The sequence below is a fragment of the Dendropsophus ebraccatus genome, chromosome 1 (genome assembly GCF_027789765.1).
Source record: "Dendropsophus ebraccatus isolate aDenEbr1 chromosome 1, aDenEbr1.pat, whole genome shotgun sequence".
In the NCBI taxonomy this organism is placed as follows: domain Eukaryota; kingdom Metazoa; phylum Chordata; class Amphibia; order Anura; family Hylidae; genus Dendropsophus; species Dendropsophus ebraccatus.
In genome coordinates this window covers 2,958,847-2,980,062 of record NC_091454.1, presented here as the reverse complement: position 1 = coordinate 2,980,062, position 21,216 = coordinate 2,958,847, and the positions used below count along the sequence as shown (strand labels likewise).

At 52.8% G+C, this 21,216-nt stretch overlaps 1 protein-coding gene across 12 annotated transcripts in view; it reads left to right on the top strand.

Moving 5' to 3' along the window:
- C2CD5 (C2 calcium dependent domain containing 5) overlaps window positions 1-21,216 on the top strand; it is a 99,129-nt gene that overhangs the window by 52,594 nt on the left and 25,319 nt on the right. For 9 of the 12 annotated variants that reach the window (XM_069963826.1, XM_069963811.1, XM_069963834.1 and 6 more), the window contains 4 exons: window positions 462-662; window positions 6,221-6,409; window positions 8,175-8,361; window positions 8,549-8,713. In XM_069963826.1, the coding sequence (XP_069819927.1) occupies window positions 462-662; window positions 6,221-6,409; window positions 8,175-8,361; window positions 8,549-8,713 (742 nt within the window). The remainder of the gene's footprint in view (window positions 1-461; window positions 663-6,220; window positions 6,410-8,174; window positions 8,362-8,548; window positions 8,714-21,216) is intronic. The other 3 variants (XM_069963860.1, XM_069963875.1, XM_069963843.1) reach the window with 2 other exon arrangements.

Below are 21,216 nucleotides of genomic sequence, written 5' to 3'. Positions count from 1 at the left end.
GCGGGGCCGTGACTCCCCCTCTCTGTGGGCGGGGCCGTGACTCCCCCATCCCCCCTGTGGGCGGGGCCGTGACTCCCCCCCATCCCCCCTGTGGGCGGGGCCGTGACTCCCCCCCATCCCCCCTGTGGGCGGGGCCGTGACCCCCCCATCCCCCCTGTGGGCGTGGCCGTGACCCCCAATCCCCCTTTTGGGCGGGGCCGTGACTCCCCCATCCCCCCTGTGGGCGGGGCCGTGACTCCCCCCCCCCCATCCCCCCTGTGGGCGGGGCCGTGACTTCCCCCCCCCCATCCCCCTGTGGGCGGGGCCGTGACTCCCCCATCCCCCCTGTGGGCGGGGCCATGACTCCCCCATCCCCCCTGTGGGCGGGGCCGTGACTCCCCCATCCCCCCTGTGGGCGGGACCGTGACTCCCCCATCCCCCCTGTGGGCGGGGCCGTGACTACCTGTGTCTTCCTCCTGCAGTGCTGAAGTCTGCATCCTCTCGGCCTCGGGCACGGCCGCCGTCTTGAATCCCCGGTTCCTGCAGGAAGCGTCCGGTGAATGCTGCCTGGAGCAAAGGTGGTCGTCCCTGCAGCAGCCGCAGCCGCTCGGCTTCTATATAGGGTCAGAGAAGGGAGAGGTTGATTGTCTCCTTCAGAACAAGGATAGTGGCGGCCGTCTGGGGTAGGTCCTGGCTGTGCGGGGTCCGGATCAGCACCCCAATAACTAACACCACCCCAGGTAACCGCAGGGCACATTTAAAGGGGCAGTCTCCCAGCCAGAGCCCAGCGTCTCACCGCCCCACAGTGACATCACTGGGGGTGGGAAGTGGGCTCCATAGTGACATCACTGGGGGTGGGAAGTGGGCTCCATAGTGACGTCATCACTGGGGGGGAAGTGGGCTCCATAGTGACATCACTGGGGGGGGGGGGGGGAGTGGGCTCCATAGTGACATCACTGGGGGGGGGGAGTGGGCTCCATAGTGACATCACTGGGGGGGGGGAGTGGGCTCCATAGTGACATCACTGGGGGGGGGGGAGTGGGCTCCATAGTGACATCACTGGGGGGGGGAGTGGGCTCCATAGTGACATCACTGGGGGGGGGGGAGTGGGCTCCATAGTGACATCACTGGGGGGGGGGGGGAGTGGGCTCCATAGTGACATCACTGGGGGGGGGGAGTGGCTCCATAGTGACATAACTGGGGGGGGGGGGGAATGGGCTCCATAGTGACATCACTGGGGGGGGGGGGAGTGGGCTCCATAGTGACATCACTGGGGGGGGGGGGAGTGGGCTCCATAGTGACATCACTGGGGGGGGGGAGTGGGCTCCATAGTGACATCACTGGGGGGGGGGGAGTGGGCTCCATAGTGACATCACTGGGGGGGGGGGAGTGGGCTCCATAGTGACATCACTGGGGGGGGGAGTGGGCTCCATAGTGACATCACTGGGGGGGGGGGGAGTGGGCTCCATAGTAACATCACTGGGGGGGGGGGGGAGTGGGGCTCCATAGTGACATCACTGGGGGGGGGGAGTGGCTCCATAGTGACATCACTGGGGGGGGGGGGAGTGGGCTCCATAGTGACATCACTGGGGGGGGGGGGGAGTGGGCTCCATAGTGACATCACTGGGGGGGGAGTGGGCTCTATAGTAACATCACTGGGGGGGGGGGGGGAGTGGGCTCCATAGTGACATCACTGGGGGGGGGGGAGTGGGCTCTATAGTAACATCACTGGGGGGGGGGGGAGTGGGCTCCATAGTGACATCACTGGGGGGGGGAGTGGGCTCTATAGTAACATCACTGGGGGGGGAGTGGGCTCTATAGTAACATCACTGGGGGGGGGGGAGTGGGCTCCATAGTAACATCACTGGGGGGGGGGGGGGAGTGGCTCCATAGTGACATCACTGGGGGGGGGGGGGAGTGGGCTCCATAGAGACATCACTGGGGGGGGGGGAGTGGGCTCCATAGTGACATCACTGGGGGGGGGGGAGTGGGCTCTATAGTAACATCACTGGGGGGGGGGAGTGGGCTCTATAGTAACATCACTGGGGGGGGGGAGTGGGCTCCATAGTAACATCACTGGGGGGGGGGGGAGTGGGCTCTATAGTAACATCACTGGGGGGGGGGAGTGGGCTCTATAGTAACATCACTGGGGGGGGGAGTGGGCTCCATAGTAACATCACTGGGGGGGGGGAGTGGGCTCTATAGTAACATCACTGGGGGGGGGGGAGTGGGCTCCATAGTAACATCACTGGGTGGGGGGGGAGTGGGCTCCATAGTAACATCACTGGGGGGGGGGGAGTGGGCTCCATAGTAACATCACTGGGGGGGGGGGAGTGGGCTCCATAGTAACATCACTGGGGGGGGGGGAGTGGGCTCCATAGTAACATCACTGGGGGGGGGGGGAGTGGGCTCCATAGTGACATCACTGGGGGGGGGGGAGTGGGCTCTATAGTAACATCACTGGGGGGGGGGGAGTGGGCTCCATAGTAACATCACTGGGGGGGGGGGAGTGGGCTCCATAGTAACATCACTGGGGGGGGGGGGGAGTGGGCTCCATAGTAACATCACTGGGGGGGAGTGGGCTCTATAGTAACATCACTGGGGGGGGGGGGAGTGGGCTCCATAGTAACATCACTGGGGGGGGGGGAGTGGGCTCCATAGTAACATCACTGGGGGGGGGGGGGAGTGGGCTCCATAGTAACATCACTGGGGGGGGGGGGAGTGGGCACCATAGTAACATCACTGGGGGGGGAGTGGGCTCTATAGTAACATCACTGGGGGGGGGGGGAGTGGGCTCCATAGTAACATCACTGGGGGGGGGGGGAGTGGGCTCCATAGTAACATCACTGGGGGGGGGGGGAGTGGGCTCCATAGTAACATCACTGGGGGGGGGGGGGAGTGGGCTCCATAGTGACATCATCACTGGGGGGGGGGGAGTGGGCTCCATAGTGACATCACTGGTGGGGGGGGGAGTGGGCTCCATAGTGACATCACTGGGGGGGGGGGGAGTGGGCTCTATAGTGACATCACTGGGGGGGGGAGTGGGCTCCATAGTGACATCACTGGGGGGGGGGGGAGTGGGCTCTATAGTAACATCACTGGGGGGGGGGGAGTGGGCTCCATAGTAACATCACTGGGGGGGGAGTGGGCTCTATAGTAACATCACTGTGGGGGGGGGGTGGGCTCCATAGTAACATCACTGGGGGGGGGGGGTGGGCTCCATAGTAACATCACTGGGGGGGGGGGGGGGAGTGGGCTCCATAGTGACATCACTGGGGGCGGGGGGGAATGGGCTCTATAGTAACATCACTGGGGGCGGGGGGGAATGGGCTCTATAGTGACATCATCACTGGGGGGACTGCTCTGTGTAATTTTGCCCCCACATGGTAAGTTATGTCATTGGTGACTGCAGATGTGGGTACACTGCCCCTTTAAATTTTGCAGCACGGGAAACAATACACTAACCCACAGGAACGGCTGCTATATAATGTGACTGGAGGAGGACAGCAGAATAGTGAGTGCAGCTCTGTAGGATGAGACATAATGTAACAGCAGAGTAGTGAGTGCAGCTCTGGAGGATGAGACAGGATGTAGGAGCAGAATAGTGAGTGCAGCTCTGGGGGATGAGACATGATGTAACAGCAGAATAGTGAGTGCAGCTCTGGAGGATGAGACATAATGTAACAGCAGAGTAGTGAGTGCAGCTCTGGAGGATGAGACAGGATGTAACAGCAGAATAGTGAGTGCAGCTCCAGAGGATGAGACCTGATGTAACAGCAGAATAGTGAGTGCAGCTCTGGAGGATGAGACATGATGTAACAGCAGAATAGTGAGTGCAGCTCTGGAGGATGAGACATGATGTAACAGCAGAGTAGTGAGTGCAGCTCTGGAGGGTGAGAAATGATGTAACAGCAGAATAGTGAGTGCAGCTCCAGAGGATGAGACCTGATGTAACAGCAGAATAGTGAGTGCAGCTCTGGAGGATGAGACATGATGTAACAGCAGAATAGTGAGTGCAGCTCTGGAGGATGAGACAGGATGTAACAGCAGAATAGTGAGTGCAGCTCTGGAGGATAAGACATGATGTAACAGCAGAATAGTGAGTGCAGCTCCAGAGGATGAGACCTAATGTAACAGCAGAATAGTGAGTGCAGCTCCAGAGGATGAGACATGATGTAACAACAGAATAGTGAGTGCAGCTCTGGAGGATGGGACGTGATGTAACAGCAGAATAGTGAGTGCAGCTCTGGGGGATGAGGCAGGATGTAACAGCAGAATAGTGAGTGCAGCTCTGGAGGATGAGACATGATGTAACAGCAGAATAGTGAGTGCAGCTCTGGAGGATGAGACATGATGTAACAGCAGAATAGTGAGTGCAGCTCCAGAGGATGAGACCTAATGTAACAGCAGAATAGTGAGTGCAGCTCCAGAGGATGAGGCATGATGTAACAGCATAATAGTGAGTGCAGCTCTGGAGGATGAGACGTGATGTAACAGCGGAAAAGTGAGTGCAGCTCTGGAGGATGAGACCTGATGTAACAGCCGAATAGTGAGTGCAGCTCCAGAGGATGAGACCTGATGTAACAGCAGAATAGTGAGTGCAGCTCTGGAGGATGAGACATGATGTCACAGCAGAATAGTGAGTGCAGCTCTGGAGGATGAGACATGATGTAAGAGCAGAGTAGTGAGTGCAGCTCTGGAGGATGAGACCTAATGTAACAGCAGAATAGTGAGTGCAGCTCCAGAGGATGAGGCAGGATGTAACAGCAGAATAGTGAGTGCAGCTCTGGAGGATGAGACATGATGTAACAGCATAATAGTGAGTGCAGCTCTGGAGGATGAGACGTGATGTAACAGCGGAAAAGTGAGTGCAGCTCTGGAGGATGAGACCTGATGTAACAGCAGAATAGTGAGTGCAGCTCTGGAGGATGAGACCTGATGTAACAGCAGAATAGTGAATGCAGCTCTGGAGGATGAGACATGATGTAAGAGCAGAGTAGTGAGTGCAGCTCTGGAGGATGAGACAGGATGTAACAGCAGAATAGTGAGTGAAGCTCCAGAGGATGAGACCTGATGTAACAGCAGAATAGTGAGTGCAGCTCCAGAGGATGAGACATGATGTAACAGCAGAATAGTGAGTGCAGCTGTGGAGGATGAGACATGATGTAACAGCAGAATAGTAAGTGCAGTTCTGGAGGGGTGACACAGGATGTAACAGCAGAATAGTGAGTGCAGCTCTGGGGGATGAGACATGATGTAACAGCAGAATAGTGAGTGCAGCTCTGGAGAATAAGAAATGATGTAACAGCAGAATAGTGAGTGCAGCTCTGGAGGATGAGACATAATAGCAGAATAGTGAGTGCAGCTCTGGAGGATGAGACATGATGTAACCGGAAAATAGTGAGTGCAGCTCTGGACGAGGAGAGAGGATGGAACAGCAGAATAGTGAGTGCAGCTCTGGAGGATGAGACATGATGTAGCAGCAGAATAGTGAGTGCAGCTCTGGAGGATGAGACATGATGTAGCAGCAGAATAGTGAGTGCAGCTCCAGAGGATGAGGCAGGATGTAACAGCAGAATAGTGAGTGCAGCTCTGGAGGATGAGACATGATGTAACAGCAGAATAGTGAGTGCAGCTCTGGAGGATGAGACGTGATGTAACAGCGGAAAAGTGAGTGCAGCTCTGGAGAATGAGACATAACAGCAGAATAGTGAGTGCAGCTCTGGAGGATGAGACATAACAGCAGAATAGTGAGTGCAGCTCTGGAGGATGATACATAATGTAACAGCAAAATAGTGAGTGCAGCTCTGAAGGATGATACATGATGTAAAAGCAGAATAGTGAGTGCAGCTCTGGGGGATGGGGCATGATGTAACAGCAGAATAGTGAGTGCAGCTCTGGAGGATGAGATATGATGTAACAGCAGAATAGTGAGTGCAGCTCTGGAGGATGAGACAGGATGTAACAGCAGAATAGTGAGTGCAGCTCTGGAGGATGAGACAGGATGTAACAGCAGAATAGTGAGTGCAGCTCTGGAGGATGAGACATGATGTAACAGCAGAATAGTGAGTGCAGCTCTGGAGGATGAGACATGATGTTAGAGCAGAATAGTGAGTGCAGCTCTGGAGGATGAGACAGGATGTAACAGCAGAATAGTGAGTGCAGCTCTGGAGGTGATGTATAATATGTGATGCAACTGGGGGTGGTCCGGTGTGGTGACATCTCTTTTCCCCCTGTACAGGACAGAGGAGTCTCCGCCCCCGTGCGGTTTCTGTCACATCCCGTATGACGAGCTGAACATGCCGTTTCCCGCTCACCTCACCTTCTGTTACAGCTGCAGGAAGCAGAAGGTTCCGGACGTTCTCTTCACCACCATTGATCTGCCGACGGACACTCCAGTGGTGGGGAAGGGCTGTCTGATCCAGGCCAGGTACTGACCTCAGTGCCTCTGGGGTTTCTCCCCTTTGTCTTCAGTAACCAATCGTACCTCTGTGCCCCTGAAGCTCCGCCCCCTTGTCTTCAATAAGCAATCAGACCTCTCTGCCTCTGGGGCTTCGCCTTCTTGACCTTAGTAACCATTAGAGCTGCTGAGGCTCCGCCTCTTTGTCCTCTGTAAGCGTTCAGACCTCTCTGCCCCTGGGCTCTACCTCCTTGTCCTCAGTATTTGATCAGACCTCTCTTCTCCTGGGCTCCTCCCCCTAGCCCTCAGTAACCATTTATGCTCCTGGGGCTCTGCCTCCTTGTCCTCAGTAGCCATTCAGACCTTTCTCCTCTTGGGCTCCGCCTCCTTGTCTTCAGTAATTCATCAGACCTCTCTTCTCCTGGGCTCCTCCCCCTAGCCCTCAGTAACCATTTATGCTCCTGGGGCTCTGCCTCCTTGTCCTCAGTAACCATTCAGACCTTTCTCCTCTTGGGCTCCGCCTCGTTGTCTTCAGTAACCATTCAGACTTTTCTCCTCTTGGGCTCCGCCTCCTTGTCCTCAGTAGTTTATCAGACCTCTCTTCACCTGGGCTCCGCCTCCTTGTCCTCAGTAATTCATCAGACCTTTCTCCTCTTGGGCTCTGCCTCCTTGTCCTCAGTAACCTTTCAGACCTTTCTCCTTTTGGGCTCCGCCTCCTTGTCCTCAGCAATTCATCAGACCTTTCTCCTCTTGGGCTCCGCCTTCTTGTCCTCAGTAATTCATCAGACCTCTCTTCTCCTGGGCTCGGCCTCCTTGTCCTCAGTATTTTATGAGACCTCTCTTCTCCTTGGCTCTTCCCCCTTGCCCTCAGTAACCATTCATGCTCCTGGGGCTCCGCCTCCTTGTCCTCAGTAATTCATCAGACCTCTCCACCTGGGCTCCGCCTCCTTGTCCTCAGTAATTCATCAGACCTCTCTTCACCTGGGCTCCGCCTCCTTGTCCTCAGTAATTCATCAGACCTCTCTTCACCTGGGCTCTGCCTCCTTGTCCTCATTAATTCATCAGACCTCTCTTCTCCTGGGCTCCGCCTCCTTGTCCTCAGTAATTCATCAGACCTCTCTTCTCCTGGGCTCCGCCTCCTTTTCCTCAGTAATTCATCAGACCTCTCTTCACCTGGGCTCCGCCTCCTTGTCCTCAGTAATTCATCAGACCTCTCTTCACCTGGGCTCCGCCTCCTTGTCCTCTGTAATTTCTCAGACCTCTCTTCACCTGGGCTCTGCCTCCTTGTCCTCTGTAATTTCTCAGACCTCTCTTCACCTGGGCTCCGCCTCCTTGTCCTCAGTAATTCATCAGACCTCTCTTCACCTGGGCTCTGCCTCCTTGTCCTCAGTAATTCATCAGACCTCTCTTCACCTGGGCTCCGCCTCCTTGTCCTCAGTAATTCATCAGACCTCTCTTCCCCTGGGCTCTGCCTCCTTGTCCTCAGTAATTTCTCAGACCTCTCTTCACCTGGGCTCCGCCTCCTTGTCCTCAGTAATTCATCAGACCTCTGTTCTCCTGGGCTCCGCCTCCTTGTCCTCAGTAATTCATCAGACCTCTCTTCACCTGGGCTCCGCCTCCTTGTCCTCAGTAATTCATCAGACCTCTCTTCACCTGGGCTCCGCCTCCTTGTCCTCAGTAATTTCTCAGACCTCTCTTCACCTGGGCTCCGCCTCCTTGTCCTCAGTAATTTCTCAGACCTCTTTTCCTTGGCTCCGCCCCCTTGCCCTCCTCACCCTGCTGTGTCCCCCTATAGGCTGTGCCGGCTGAAGAAGAAGGCTCAGGCGGAGGCCAACGCCACGTCCATCAGTAACCTGCTGCCCTTCATGGAGTACGAGCTGCACACCCAGCTGATGAACAAGCTCAAGCTGAAGGGGATGAACGCCCTGTTCGGGCTCCGCATCCAGATCACCGTGGGCGAGAACCTGCTGCTGGGACTGGCGGTGAGTGGGGCCCCTGCTGGGGGAGGGCGGGAGACCCCCTTATATATAGCTAACATGTGGCCCCTGCTGGGGGAGGGCGGGAGACCCCCTTATATATAGCTAACATGTGGCCCCTGCTGGGGGAGGGCGGGAGACCCCGTCAGCTGTCTACCCCCTCATCCTGGCCCTTCCAATGCTTTCCTTATAGTCGGCGACAGGCGTGTACCTGGCGTCACTCCCCACTCCCGGCGGCATACAGATCTCCGGCAAGACCCCCAGCGACGGCCCCTATGAGCAGCACATTTCCCACATGCAGAAGAAGATCAACGAGACCATCGCCAAGAACAAGGAGCTGTACGAGATCAACCCCCCGGTGAGTGATGGGGATGGCGGTGTGTTCTGTATGACAGATGGCGGTGTGTTCTGTATGACAGATGGCGGTGTGTTCTGTATGAGTGATGGCGGTGTGTCCTGTATGAGTGATGGCGGTGTGTTCTGTATGACAGATGGCGGTGTGTCCTGTATGAGTGATGGCGGTGTGTTCTGTATGACAGGTGGCGGTGTGTCCTGTATGACAGATGGCGGTGTGTTCTGTATGAGTGATGGCGGTGTGTTCTGTATGACAGATGGCGGTGTGTTCTGTATGACAGATGGCGGTGTGTTCTGTATGAGTGATGGCGGTGTGTTCTGTATGAGTGATGGCGGTGTGTTCTGTATGAGTGATGGCGGTGTGTTCTGTATGACAGATGGCTGTGTGTTCTGTATGACAGATGGCGGTGTGTTCTGTATGACAGATGGCTGTGTGTTCTGTATGACAGATGGCGGTGTGTCCTGTATGACAGATGGCGGTGTGTTCTGTATGACAGCTGGCGGTGTGTTCTGTATGAGTGATGGCGGTGTGTTCTGTATGACAGATGGCGGTGTGTTCTGTATAACAGCTGGCGGTGTGTTCTTTATGACAGATGGCGGTGTGTTCTGTATGACAGATGGCGGTGTGTTCTGTATGAGTAATGGCGGTGTGTTCTGTATGACAGATGGCGGTGTGTTCTGTATGACAGATGGCGGTGTGTTCTGTATGACAGATGGCGGTGTGTCCTGTATGGCAGATGGCGGTGTGTTCTGTATGACAGATGGCGGTGTGTTCTGTATGACAGATGGCGGTGTGTTCTGTATGAGTGATGGCGGTGTGTTCTGTATGAGTGATGGCGGTGTGTTCTGTATGACAGATGGCGGTGTGTTCTGTATGACAGATGGCTGTGTGTTCTGTATGACAGATGGCGGTGTGTTCTGTATGACAGATGGCTGTGTGTTCTGTATGACAGATGGCGGTGTGTCCTGTATGACAGATGGCGGTGTGTTCTGTATGACAGCTGGCGGTGTGTTCTGTATGAGTGATGGCGGTGTGTTCTGTATGACAGATGGCGGTGTGTTCTGTATAACAGCTGGCGGTGTGTTCTGTATGACAGATGGCGGTGTGTTCTGTATGACAGATGGCGGTGTGTTCTGTATGAGTAATGGCGGTGTGTTCTGTATGACAGATGGCGGTGTGTTCTGTATGACAGATGGCGGTGTGTTCTGTATGGCAGATGGCGGTGTGTCCTGTATGGCAGATGGCGGTGTGTTCTGTATGACAGATGGCGGTGTGTTCTGTATGACAGATGGCGGTGTGTTCTGTATGAGTGATGGCGGTGTGTTCTGTATGAGTGATGGCGGTGTGTTCTGTATGACAGATGGCGGTGTGTTCTGTATGAGTGATGGCGGTGTGTTCTGTATGACAGATGGCGGTGTGTTCTGTATGACAGATGGCGGTGTGTACTGTATGAGTGATGGCGGTGTGTTCTGTATGAGTGATGGCGGTATGTTCTGTATGAGTGATGGCGGTGTGTTCAGTATGACAGATGGCGGTGTGTTCTGTATGAGTGATGGCGGTGTGTACTGTATGAGTGATGGCGGTATGTTCTGTATGAGTGATGGCGGTGTGTTCTGTATGAGTGATGGCGGTATGTTCTGTATGAGTGATGGCGGTGTGTTCTGTATGACAGATGGCGGTGTGTACTGTATGAGTGATGGCGGTGTGTTCTGTATGAGTGATGGCGGTGTGTTCTGTATGAGTGATGGCGGTGTGTTCTGTATGAGTGATGGCGGTGTGTTCTGTATGACAGCTGGCGGTGTGTTCTGTATGAGTAATGGCGGTGTGTTCTGTATGACAAATGGCGGTGTGTTCTGTATGACAGATGGCGGTGTGTTCTGTATGGCAGATGGCGGTGTGTTCTGTATGACAGATGGCGGTGTGTTCTGTATGGCAGATGGCGGTGTGTTCTGTATGAGTGATGGCGGTGTGTTCTGTATGACAGATGGCGGTGTGTTCTGTATGAGTGATGGCGGTGTGTTCTGTATGACAGATGGCGGTGTGTTCTGTATGAGTGATGGCGGTGTGTTCTGTATGACAGATGGCGGTGTGTTCTGTATGAGTGATGGCGGTGTGTTCTGTATGACAGATGGCGGTGTGTTCTGTATGAGTGATGGCGGGTGTCTGTATGATGTGATGGCGGTGTGTTCTGTATGAGTGATGGCGGTGTGTCCTGTATGACAGATGGCGGTGTGTTCTGTATGACAGATGGCGGTGTGTTCTGTATGACAGATGGCGGTGTGTTCTGTATGAGTGATGGCGGTGTGTTCTGTATGACAGATGGCGGTGTGTTCTGTATGAGTGATGGCGGTGTGTTCTGTATGACAGATGGCGGTGTGTTCTGTATGAGTGATGGCGGTGTGTTCTGTATGACAGATGGCGGTGTGTTCTGTATGACAGATGGCGGTGTGTTCTGTATGACAGATGGCGGTGTAATCTGTATGACAGATGGCGGTGTGTTCTGTATGAGTTATGGCGGTGTGTTCTGTATGACAGATGGCGGTGTGTTCTGTATGACAGATGGCGGTGTGTTCTGTATGACAGATGGCGGTGTGTTCTGAATGACAGATGGCGGTGTGTTCTGTATGAGTGATGGCGGTGTGTTCTGTATGACAGATGGCGGTGTGTTCTGTATGACAGATGGCGGTGTGTTCTGTATGACAGATGGCGGTGTGTTCTGTATGACAGCTGGCGGTGTGTTCTGTATGAGTGATGGCGGTGTGTTCTGTATGACAGATGGCGGTGTGTTCTGTAAGAGTGATGGCGGTGTGTTCTGTATGACAGATGGCGGTGTGTTCTGTATGACAGATGGCGGTGTGTTCTGTATGACAGATGGCGGTGTGTTCTGTATGACAGATGGCGGTGTGTTCTGTATGAGTGATGGCGGTGTGTTCTGTATGACAGATGGCGGTGTGTTCTGTATGACAGATGGCGGTGTGTTCTGTATGACAGATGGCGGTGTGTTCTGTATGAGTTATGGCGGTGTGTTCTGTATGACAGATGGCGGTGTGTTCTGTATGAGTGATGGCGGTGTGTTCTGTATGACAGATGGCGGTGTGTTCTGTATGACAGATGGCGGTGTGTTCTGTATGACAGCTGGCGGTGTGTTCTGTATGACAGATGGCGGTGTGTTCTGTATGACAGATGGCGGTGTGTTCTGTATGACAGATGGCGGTGTGTTCTGTATGAGTGATGGCGGTGTGTTCTGTATGACAGATGGCTGTGTGTTCTGTATGAGTGATGGCGGTGTGTTCTGTATGACAGATGGCGGTGTGTTCTGTATGACAGATGGCGGTGTGTTCTGTATGAGTGATGGCGGTGTGTTCTGTATGACAGATGGCGGTGTGTTCTGTATGAGTGATGGCGGTGTGTTCTGTATGACAGATGGCTGTGTGTTCTGTATGAGTGATGGCGGTGTGTTCTGTATGACAGATGGCGGTGTGTTCGGTATGACAGATGGCGGTGTGTTCTGTATGAGTGATGGCGGTGTGTTCTGTATGACAGATGGCGGTGTGTTCTGTATGAGTGATGGCGGTGTGTTCTGTATGAGTGATGGCGGTGTGTTCTGTATGAGTGATGGCGGTGTGTACTGTATGAGAGATGGAGGTGTGTTCTGTATGAGTGATGGCGGTGTGTTCTGTATGAGTGATGGCGGTGTGTTCTGTATGACAGATGGCGGTGTGTTCTGTATGGCAGATGGCGGTGTGTTCTGTATGACAGATGGCGGTGTGTACTGTATGAGTGATGGCGGTGTGTACTGTATGAGTGATGGCGGTGTGTACTGTATGAGTGATGGCGGTGTGTTCTGTATGACAGATGGCGGTGTGTCCTGTATGAGTGATGGCGGTGTGTTCTGTATGACAGGTGGCGGTGTGTTCTGTATGACAGATGGCGGTGTGTTCTGTATGACAGATGGCGGTGTGTACTGTATGACAGATGGCGGTGTGTTCTGTATGACAGATGGCGGTGTGTCCTGTATGAGTGATGGCGGTGTGTTCTGTATGACAGATGGCGGTGTGTCCTGTATGAGTGATGGCGGTGTGTTCTGTATGACAGGTGGCGGTGTGTTCTGTATGACAGGTGGCGGTGTGTTCTGTATGACAGATGGCGGTGTGTCCTGTATGAGTGATGGCGGTGTGTTCTGTATGAGTGATGGCGGTGTGTTCTGTATGACAGATGGCGGTGTGTTCTGTATGACAGATGGCGGTGTGTTCTGTATGACAGATGGCGGTGTGTTCTGTATGACAGATGGCGGTGTGTTCTGTATGACAGATGGCGGTGTGTTCTGTATGACAGATGGCGGTGTGTCCTGTATGACAGATGGCGGTGTGTTCTGTATGACAGATGGCGGTGTGTTCTGTATGACAGATGGCGGTGTGTTCTGTATGAGTGATGGCGGTGTGTTCTGTATGAGTGATGGCGGTGTGTTCTGTATGAGTGATGGCGGTGTGTTCTGTATGAGTGATGGCGGTGTGTTCTGTATGAGTGATGGCGGTGTGTTCTGTATGAGTGATGGCGGTGTGTTCTGTATGACAGATGGCGGTGTGTTCTGTATGACAGATGGCGGTGTGTTCTGTATGACAGATGGCTGTGTGTTCTGTATGACAGATGGCGGTGTGTTCTGTATGACAGATGGCGGTGTGTTCTGTATGACAGATGGCGGTGTGTTCTGTATGACAGATGGCGGTGTTGTGCTGTATGACAGATGGCGGTGTTCTGTATGCAGATGGCGGGCTGTGTTCTGTATGAGTGACTGGCGGTGTGTTCTGTATGAGTTGATGGCGGTGTGTGTTCTGTATGACAGATGGCGGTGTGTTCTGTATGACAGATGGCGGTGTGTTCTGTATGACAGATGGCGGTGTGTTCTGTATAAGTGATGGCGGTGTGTTCTGTATGACAGATGGCGGTGTGTTCTGTATGAGTGATGGCGGTGTGTTCTGTATGACAGATGGCGGTGTGTTCTGTATGACAGATGGCGGTGTGTTCTGTATGACAGATGGTGGTATGTTCTGTATGACAGATAGCGGTGTGTTGTGTATGAGAGATGGCGGTGTGTTGTGTATGAGAGATGGCGGTGTGTTCTGTATGAGTTATGGCGGTGTGTTCTGTATGAGTGATGGCGGTGTGTACTGTATGAGTTATGGCGGTGTGTTCTGTATGAGTGATGGCGGTGTGTTCTGTATGACAGATGGCGGTGTGTTCTGTATGACAGATGGCGGTGTGTTCTGTATGAGTGATGGCGGTGTGTTCTGTATGAGTGATGGCGGTGTGTTCTGTATGGCAGATGGCGGTGTGTTCTGTATGACAGATGGCGGTGTGTACTGTATGACAGCTGGCGGTGTGTTCTGTATGACAGATGGCGGTGTGTTCTGTATGACAGATGGCGGTGTGTTCTGTATGAGTGATGGCGGTGTGTTCTGTATGAGTGATGGCGGTGTGTTCTGTATGACAGATGGCGGTGTGTTCTGTATGAGTGATGGCGGTGTGTTCTGTATGAGTGATGGCGGTGTGTTCTGTATGACAGATGGCGGTGTGTTCTGTATGACAGATGGCGGTGTGTTCTGTATGACAGATGGCGGTGTGTTCTGTATGACAGATGGCGGTGTGTTCTGTATGACAGATGGCGGTGTGTTCTGTATGACAGATGGCGGTGTGTTCTGTATGAGTGATGGCGGTGTGTTCTGTATGACAGATGGCGGTGTGTTCTGTATGACAGATGGCGGTGTGTTCTGTATGACAGATGGCGGTGTGTTCTGTATGACAGATGGCTGTGTGTTCTGTATGACAGATGGCGGTGTGTTCTGTATGACAGATGGCGGTGTGTTCTGTATGACAGATGGCGGTGTGTTCTGTATGACAGATGGCGGTGTGTTCTGTATGAGTGATGGCGGTGTGTTCTGTATGACAGATGGCGGTGTGTTCTGTATGAGTGATGGCGGTGTGTTCTGTATGACAGATGGCGGTGTGTTCTGTATGACAGATGGCGGTATGTTCTGTATGACAGATGGCGGTGTGTTCTGTATGACAGATGGCTGTGTGTTCTGTATGACAGATGGCGGTGTGTTCTGTATGAGTTATGGCGGTGTGTTCTGTATGACAGATGGCGGTGTGTTCTGTATGAGTGATGGCGGTGTGTTCTGTATGACAGATGGCGGTGTGTTCTGTATGACAGATGGCGGTGTGTTCTGTATGACAGCTGGCGGTGTGTTCTGTATGAGTGATGGCGGTGTGTTCTGTATGACAGATGGCGGTGTGTTCTGTGTGAGTGATGGCGGTGTGTTCTGTATGACAGATGGCGGTGTGTTCTGTATGACAGATGGCGGTGTGTTCTGTATGACAGATGGCGGTGTGTTCTGTATGACAGATGGCGGTGTGTTCTGTATGAGTGATGGCGGTGTGTTCTGTATGAGTGATGGCGGTGTGTTCTGTATGACAGATGGCGGTGTGTTCTGTATGACAGATGGCGGTGTGTTCTGTATGACAGATGGCGGTGTGTTCTGTATGAGTTATGGCGGTGTGTTCTGTATGACAGATGGCGGTGTGTTCTGTATGAGTGATGGCGGTGTGTTCTGTATGACAGATGGCGGTGTGTTCTGTATGACAGATGGCGGTGTGTTCTGTATGACAGCTGGCGGTGTGTTCTGTATGACAGATGGCGGTGTGTTCTGTATGACAGATGGCGGTGTGTTCTGTATGACAGATGGCGGTGTGTTCTGTATGAGTGATGGCGGTGTGTTCTGTATGACAGATGGCGGTGTGTTCTGTATGACAGATGGCGGTGTGTTCTGTATGACAGATGGCGGTGTGTACTGTATGAGTGATGGCGGTGTGTACTGTATGAGTGATGGCGGTGTGTTCTGTATGACAGATGGCGGTGTGTTCTGTATGAGTGATGGCGGTGTGTTCTGTATGACAGGTGGCGGTGTGTTCTGTATGACAGGTGGCGGTGTGTTCTGTATGACAGATGGCGGTGTGTACTGTATGACAGATGGCGGTGTGTTCTGTATGGCAGATGGCGGTGTGTACTGTATGAGTGATGGCGGTGTGTACTGTATGAGTGATGGCGGTGTGTTCTGTATGACAGATGGCGGTGTGTCCTGTATGAGTGATGGCGGTGTGTTCTGTATGACAGGTGGCGGTGTGTTCTGTATGACAGGTGGCGGTGTGTTCTGTATGACAGATGGCGGTGTGTACTGTATGACAGATGGCGGTGTGTTCTGTATGGCAGATGGCGGTGTGTACTGTATGAGTGATGGCGGTGTGTTCTGTATGAGTGATGGCGGTGTGTACTGTATGAGTAATGGCGGTGTGTTCTGTATGACAGATGGCGGTGTGTTCTGTATGACAGATGGCGGTGTGTTCTGTATGAGTGATGGCGGTATGTTCTGTATGACAGATGGCGGTGTGTTCTGTATGACAGATGGCGGTGTGTTCTGTATGAGTGATGGCGGTGTGTTCTGTATGAGTGATGGCGGTGTGTTCTGTATGACAGATGGCGGTGTGTTCTGTATGAGTGATGGCGGTGTGTTCTGTATGAGTGATGGCGGTGTGTTCTGTATGAGTTATGGCGGTGTGTTCTGTATGAGTTATGGCGGTGTGTTCTGTATGACAGATTGCGGTGTGTTCTGTATGACAGATGGCGGTGTGTTCTGTATGAGTGATGGCGGTGTGCTCTGTATGAGTGATGGCGGTGTGTTCTGTATGAGTGATGGCGGTGTGTTCTGTATGACAGATGGCTGTGTGTTCTGTATGACAGATGGCGGTGTGTTCTGTATGACAGATGGCGGTGTGTTCTGTATGACAGATGGCGGTGTGTTCTGTATGAGTGACGGCGGTGTGTTCTGTATGACAGATGGCGGTGTGTTCTGTATGAGTGATGGCGGTGTGTTCTGTATGACAGATGGCGGTGTGTTCTGTATGACAGATGGCGGTGTGTTCTGTATGACAGATGGCGGTGTGTTCTGTATGACAGATGGCGGTATGTTCTGTATGACAGATGGCGGTGTGTTGTGTATGAGAGATGGCGGTGTGTTGTGTATGAGAGATGGCGGTGTGTACTGTATGAGTTATGGCGGTGTGTTCTGTATGAGTGATGGCGGTGTGTTCTGTATGAGTGATGGCGGTGTGTTCTGTATGAGTGATGGCGGTGTGTACTGTATGAGTTATGGCGGTGTGTTCTGTATGAGTGATGGCGGTGTGTTCTGTATGACAGATGGCGGTGTGTTCTGTATGACAGATGGCGGTGTGTTCTGTATGAGTGATGGCGGTGTGTTCTGTATGAGTGATGGCGGTGTGTTCTGTATGGCAGATGGCGGTGTGTTCTGTATGACAGATGGCGGTGTGTACTGTATGACAGCTGGCGGTGTGTACTGTATGACAGCTGGCGGTGTGTTCTGTATGACAGATGGCGGTGTGTTCTGTATGACAGATGGCGGTGTGTTCTGTATGACAGATGGCGGTGTGTTCTGTATGAGTGATGGCGGTGTGTTCTGTATGAGTGATGGCGGTGTGTTCTGTATGGCAGATGGCGGTGTGTTCTGTATGACAGATGGCGGTGTGTACTGTATGACAGCTGGCGGTGTGTTCTGTATGACAGATGGCGGTGTGTTCTGTATGACAGATGGCGGTGTGTTCTGTATGAGTGATGGCGGTGTGTTCTGTATGAGTGATGGCGGTGTGTTCTGTATGACAGATGGCGGTGTGTTCTGTATGAGTGATGGCGGTGTGTTCTGTATGAGTGATGGCGGTGTGTTCTGTATGACAGATGGCGGTGTGTTCTGTATGACAGATGGCGGTGTGTTCTGTATGACAGATGGCGGTGTGTTCTGTATGACAGATGGCGGTGTGTTCTGTATGACAGATGGCGGTGTGTTCTGTATGAGTGATGGCGGTGTGTTCTGTATGACAGATGGCGGTGTGTTCTGTATGACAGATGGCGGTGTGTTCTGTATGACAGATGGCGGTGTGTTCTGTATGACAGATGGCTGTGTGTTCTGTATGACAGATGGCGGTGTGTTCTGTATGACAGATGGCGGTGTGTTCTGTATGACAGATGGCGGTGTGTTCTGTATGACAGATGGCGGTGTGTTCTGTATGAGTGATGGCGGTGTGTTCTGTATGACAGATGGCGGTGTGTTCTGTATGAGTGATGGCGGTGTGTTCTGTATGACAGATGGCGGTGTGTTCTGTATGACAGATGGCGGTATGTTCTGTATGACAGATGGCGGTGTGTTCTGTATGACAGATGGCTGTGTGTTCTGTATGACAGATGGCGGTGTGTTCTGTATGAGTTATGGCGGTGTGTTCTGTATGACAGATGGCGGTGTGTTCTGTATGAGTGATGGCGGTGTGTTCTGTATGACAGATGGCGGTGTGTTCTGTATGACAGATGGCGGTGTGTTCTGTATGACAGATGGCGGTGTGTTCTGTATGAGTGATGGCGGTGTGTTCTGTATGACAGATGGCGGTGTGTTCTGTGTGAGTGATGGCGGTGTGTTCTGTATGACAGATGGCGGTGTGTTCTGTATGACAGATGGCGGTGTGTTCTGTATGACAGATGGCGGTGTGTTCTGTATGACAGATGGCGGTGTGTTCTGTATGAGTGATGGCGGTGTGTTCTGTATGAGTGATGGCGGTGTGTTCTGTATGACAGATGGCGGTGTGTTCTGTATGACAGATGGCGGTGTGTTCTGTATGACAGATGGCGGTGTGTTCTGTATGAGTTATGGCGGTGTGTTCTGTATGACAGATGGCGGTGTGTTCTGTATGAGTGATGGCGGTGTGTTCTGTATGACAGATGGCGGTGTGTTCTGTATGACAGATGGCGGTGTGTTCTGTATGACAGCTGGCGGTGTGTTCTGTATGACAGATGGCGGTGTGTTCTGTATGACAGATGGCGGTGTGTTCTGTATGAGTGATGGCGGTGTGTTCTGTATGACAGATGGCGGTGTGTTCTGTATGGCAGATGGCGGTGTGTTCTGTATGACAGATGGCGGTGTGTACTGTATGAGTGATGGCGGTGTGTACTGTATGAGTGATGGCGGTGTGTTCTGTATGACAGATGGCGGTGTGTCCTGTATGAGTGATGGCGGTGTGTTCTGTATGACAGGTGGCGGTGTGTTCTGTATGACAGGTGGCGGTGTGTTCTGTATGACAGATGGCGGTGTGTACTGTATGACAGATGGCGGTGTGTTCTGTATGGCAGATGGCGGTGTGTACTGTATGAGTGATGGCGGTGTGTACTGTATGAGTGATGGCGGTGTGTTCTGTATGACAGATGGCGGTGTGTCCTGTATGAGTGATGGCGGTGTGTTCTGTATGACAGGTGGCGGTGTGTTCTGTATGACAGGTGGCGGTGTGTTCTGTATGACAGATGGCGGTGTGTACTGTATGACAGATGGCGGTGTGTTCTGTATGACAGATGGCGGTGTGTTCTGTATGAGTGATGGCGGTGTGTTCTGTATGAGTGATGGCGGTGTGTACTGTATGAGTGATGGCGGTGTGTTCTGTATGACAGATGGCGGTGTGTTCTGTATGACAGATGGCGGTGTGTTCTGTATGAGTGATGGCGGTGTGTTCTGTATGACAGATGGCGGTGTGTTCTGTATGACAGATGGCGGTGTGTTCTGTATGAGTGATGGCGGTGTGTTCTGTATGAGTGATGGCGGTGTGTTCTGTATGACAGGATGGCGGTGTGTTCTGTATGACTAGATGGCGGTGTGTTCTGTATGAGTGTATGGCGGTGTGTTCTGTATGAGTGTATGGCGGTGTGTTCTGTATGAGTTATGGCGGTGTGTTCTGTATGAGTTATGGCGGTGTGTTCTGTATGACAGATTGCGGTGTGTTCTGTATGACAGATGGCGGTGTGTTCTGTATGAGTGATGGCGGTGTGCTCTGTATGAGTGATGGCGGTGTGTTCTGTATGAGTGATGGCGGTGTGTTCTGTATGACAGATGGCTGTGTGTTCTGTATGACAGATGGCGGTGTGTTCTGTATGACAGATGGCGGTGTGTTCTGTATGACAGATGGCGGTGTGTTCTGTATGAGTGACGGCGGTGTGTTCTGTATGACAGATGGCGGTGTGTTCTGTATGATGATGGCGGTGTGTTCTGTATGACAGATGGCGGTGTGTTCTGTATGACAGATGGCGGTGGTGTTCTGTATGACAGATGGCGGTGTGTTTCTGTATGACAGATGGCGGTATGTTCTGTATGACAGATGGCGGTGTGTTGTGTATGAGAGATGGCGGTGTGTTCTGTATGAGAGATGGCGGTGTGTACTGTATGAGTTATGGCGGTGTGTTCTGTATGAGTGATGGCGGTGTGTTCTGTATGAGTGATGGCGGTGTGTTCTGTATGAGTGATGGCGGTGTGTACTGTATGAGTTATGGCGGTGTGTTCTGTATGAGTGATGGCGGTGTGTTCTGTATGACAGATGGCGGTGTGTTCTGTATGACAGATGGCGGTGTGTTCTGTATGATGTTGCGGTGTGTTCTGTATGAGTGATGGCGGTGTGTTCTGTATGGCAGATGGCGGTGTGTTCTGTATGACAGATGGCGGTGTGTACTGTATGACAGCTGGCGGTGTGTACTGTATGACAGCTGGCGGTGTGTTCTGTATGAGTGATGGCGGTGTGTTCTGTATGACAGATGGCGGTGTGTTCTGTATGAGTGATGGCGGTGTGTTCTGTATGACAGATGGCGGTGTGTTCTGTATGACAGATGGCGGTATGTTCTGTATGACAGATGGCGGTGTGTTCTGTATGACAGATGGCTGTGTGTTCTGTATGACAGATGGCGGTGTGTTCCTGTATGAGTGAGTTGGCGGTGTGTTCTGTATGACAGATGGCGGTATGTTCTGTATGACAGATGGCGGTGTGTTGTGTATGAGTGATGGCGGTGTGTTCTGTATGACAGATGGCGGTGTGTTTTCTGTAGGACAGATGGCGGTGTGTTCTGTATGACAGCTGGCGGTGTGTTCTGTATGATGATGGCGGTGTGTTCTGTATGACAGATGGCGGTGTGGTTTGCTGTGAGTGGATGGCGGTGTGTTCTGTATGACAGATGGCGGTGTGTTCTGTGTGAGTGATGGCGGTGTGTTCTGTATGACAGATGCGGTGTGTTCTGTATGACAGGATGGCGGTGTGTTCTGTATGACAGATGGCGGTGTCGTTCTGTATGACAGATGGCGGTGTGTTCTGTATGAATGATGGCGGTGTGTTCTGTGTGAGTGATGGCGGTGTGTTCTTGTATGACAGATGGCGGTGTTGTTCTGTATGACAGATGGCGGTGTGTTCTGTATGACAGATGGCGGTGTGTTCTGTATGACAGATGGCGGTGTGTTCTGTATGAGTGATGGCGGTGTGTTCTGTATGAGTGATGGCGGTGTGTTTTGTATGACAGATGGCGGTGTGTTCTGTATGACAGATGGCGGTGTGTTCTGTATGACAGATTGCGGTGTGTTCTGTAT